Source organism: Elephantulus edwardii, unplaced genomic scaffold (genome assembly GCF_000299155.1).
Source record: "Elephantulus edwardii isolate Elephantulus edwardi_28Jun2011 unplaced genomic scaffold, EleEdw1.0 scaffold00031, whole genome shotgun sequence".
Lineage (NCBI taxonomy): Eukaryota > Metazoa > Chordata > Mammalia > Macroscelidea > Macroscelididae > Elephantulus > Elephantulus edwardii.
In genome coordinates, this window is record NW_006399781.1 from 16056828 (window position 1) to 16057971 (window position 1144).

Consider the following 1144-nt stretch of genomic DNA (forward strand, 5'->3'; position numbering starts at 1 on the left):
ACATGGCTTTCCACCAACACAAACCCCTGACCTCCCCACTCAGAACCTTAAGTGAAGAGTTCACCCTGTTTTAAAGAGAAACGCCTACAAAGTGGCCCAAAATCAACCATCCCTCCTCAAAGGCAAATTCAATAGCCCACAGGCAAGAAAACCCTCCGCACAACACACTTGTACTGATGAGCCCAAATCCCAAAGGATTAAAGTTTCAAGCGCCACAACCCAAGACTAAACTTGAGTTTTCACCAATTGCAAAACCCTAGGAAATTGAAAACTGCCTGTGGAATCCAGTAAACCTCTCTCTCTGAGGATCACTTAGTACTAACACCATCCAAAACTGGCAGCTCCCGGAATGTCAGCTGGGGCCAAGGGGCCGGAGGAGCCCTCGGTGCCCGCCGCGCCCCACCAGTGCGCCCGCCGCGCCCGGCCCGCACTCTCTCCGCCCTGTCCGAGCGCACCCCGGGGGGCGAGGAACTTACCGCACCGCTTGCACAGCACTCGACTGACTTCCTTCTTGAGGTTCCGTCCGGTCTCAAGAGGGGGAAAAGATGCTCTGAAGGCGGCTGGCGCGCGGCTGCTGCTGTTGGCATCAGGCTCCATGAAGAAGATGTACCTGCTGTCCTCCTTGAGCCTCCCACAGGAGGGGAAAGCCGGATGGCCCCAGGCCCCCAGGCGCACGGTGAGGAGCGAGTCCTTCTTCAAGCCCCCGGCTTTCACCGCCCACACCTGGTGCACCTTCACCAGATAGGGCGCCTCTTCCCCGGGATCGCTGGCGCTGGGCGCTGGGACTGAGGGCCAAGAGGGCAGGGTCCCGTTGGCAAAGGGCAGCGGGTCCTCCGTAGGCAGCTCCTGCAGCCCCGGGCCCGCGGCCGCCGGCTGGCGCTCGCCTCCCCACGCCCCTGCCTCGCCCGCCGCCGCCGCCTTCTTTTCGAGTGCCCCCTGCTGCCGCGGCGGCGGGTGCACCTTTCCCTCGATCACCACCGCGGCGCGCTGAGCCAGCTCCTGCACCGAGCCCACGCTGGGCGGGGACGAGTAGCACACCGAGGCCCCCGCGGGAGCCGCCTCGTCGCCGGCGGCCGCCCCCGGAGCCAGGGCCGCGGTCCACAGGAGCAGCAGCGGCAGTAGCGGCGGCCAGGAGCGCGCGGCC

The 1144-nt window shown here is 64.5% G+C and overlaps 1 protein-coding gene across 1 annotated transcript in view; it reads right to left on the reverse strand.

Annotated features, from left to right (window-relative positions):
• Positions 1–318: 318 nt before the first annotated feature.
• The window catches only part of LOC102854228 (pro-neuregulin-2, membrane-bound isoform-like), a 3591-nt gene continuing 2765 nt past the window's right edge, over positions 319–1144 (reverse strand). The window contains exon 3 of the mRNA XM_006884171.1: positions 319–1142. Within this exon, the coding sequence (XP_006884233.1) occupies positions 319–1142 (824 nt within the window). The remainder of the gene's footprint in view (positions 1143–1144) is intronic.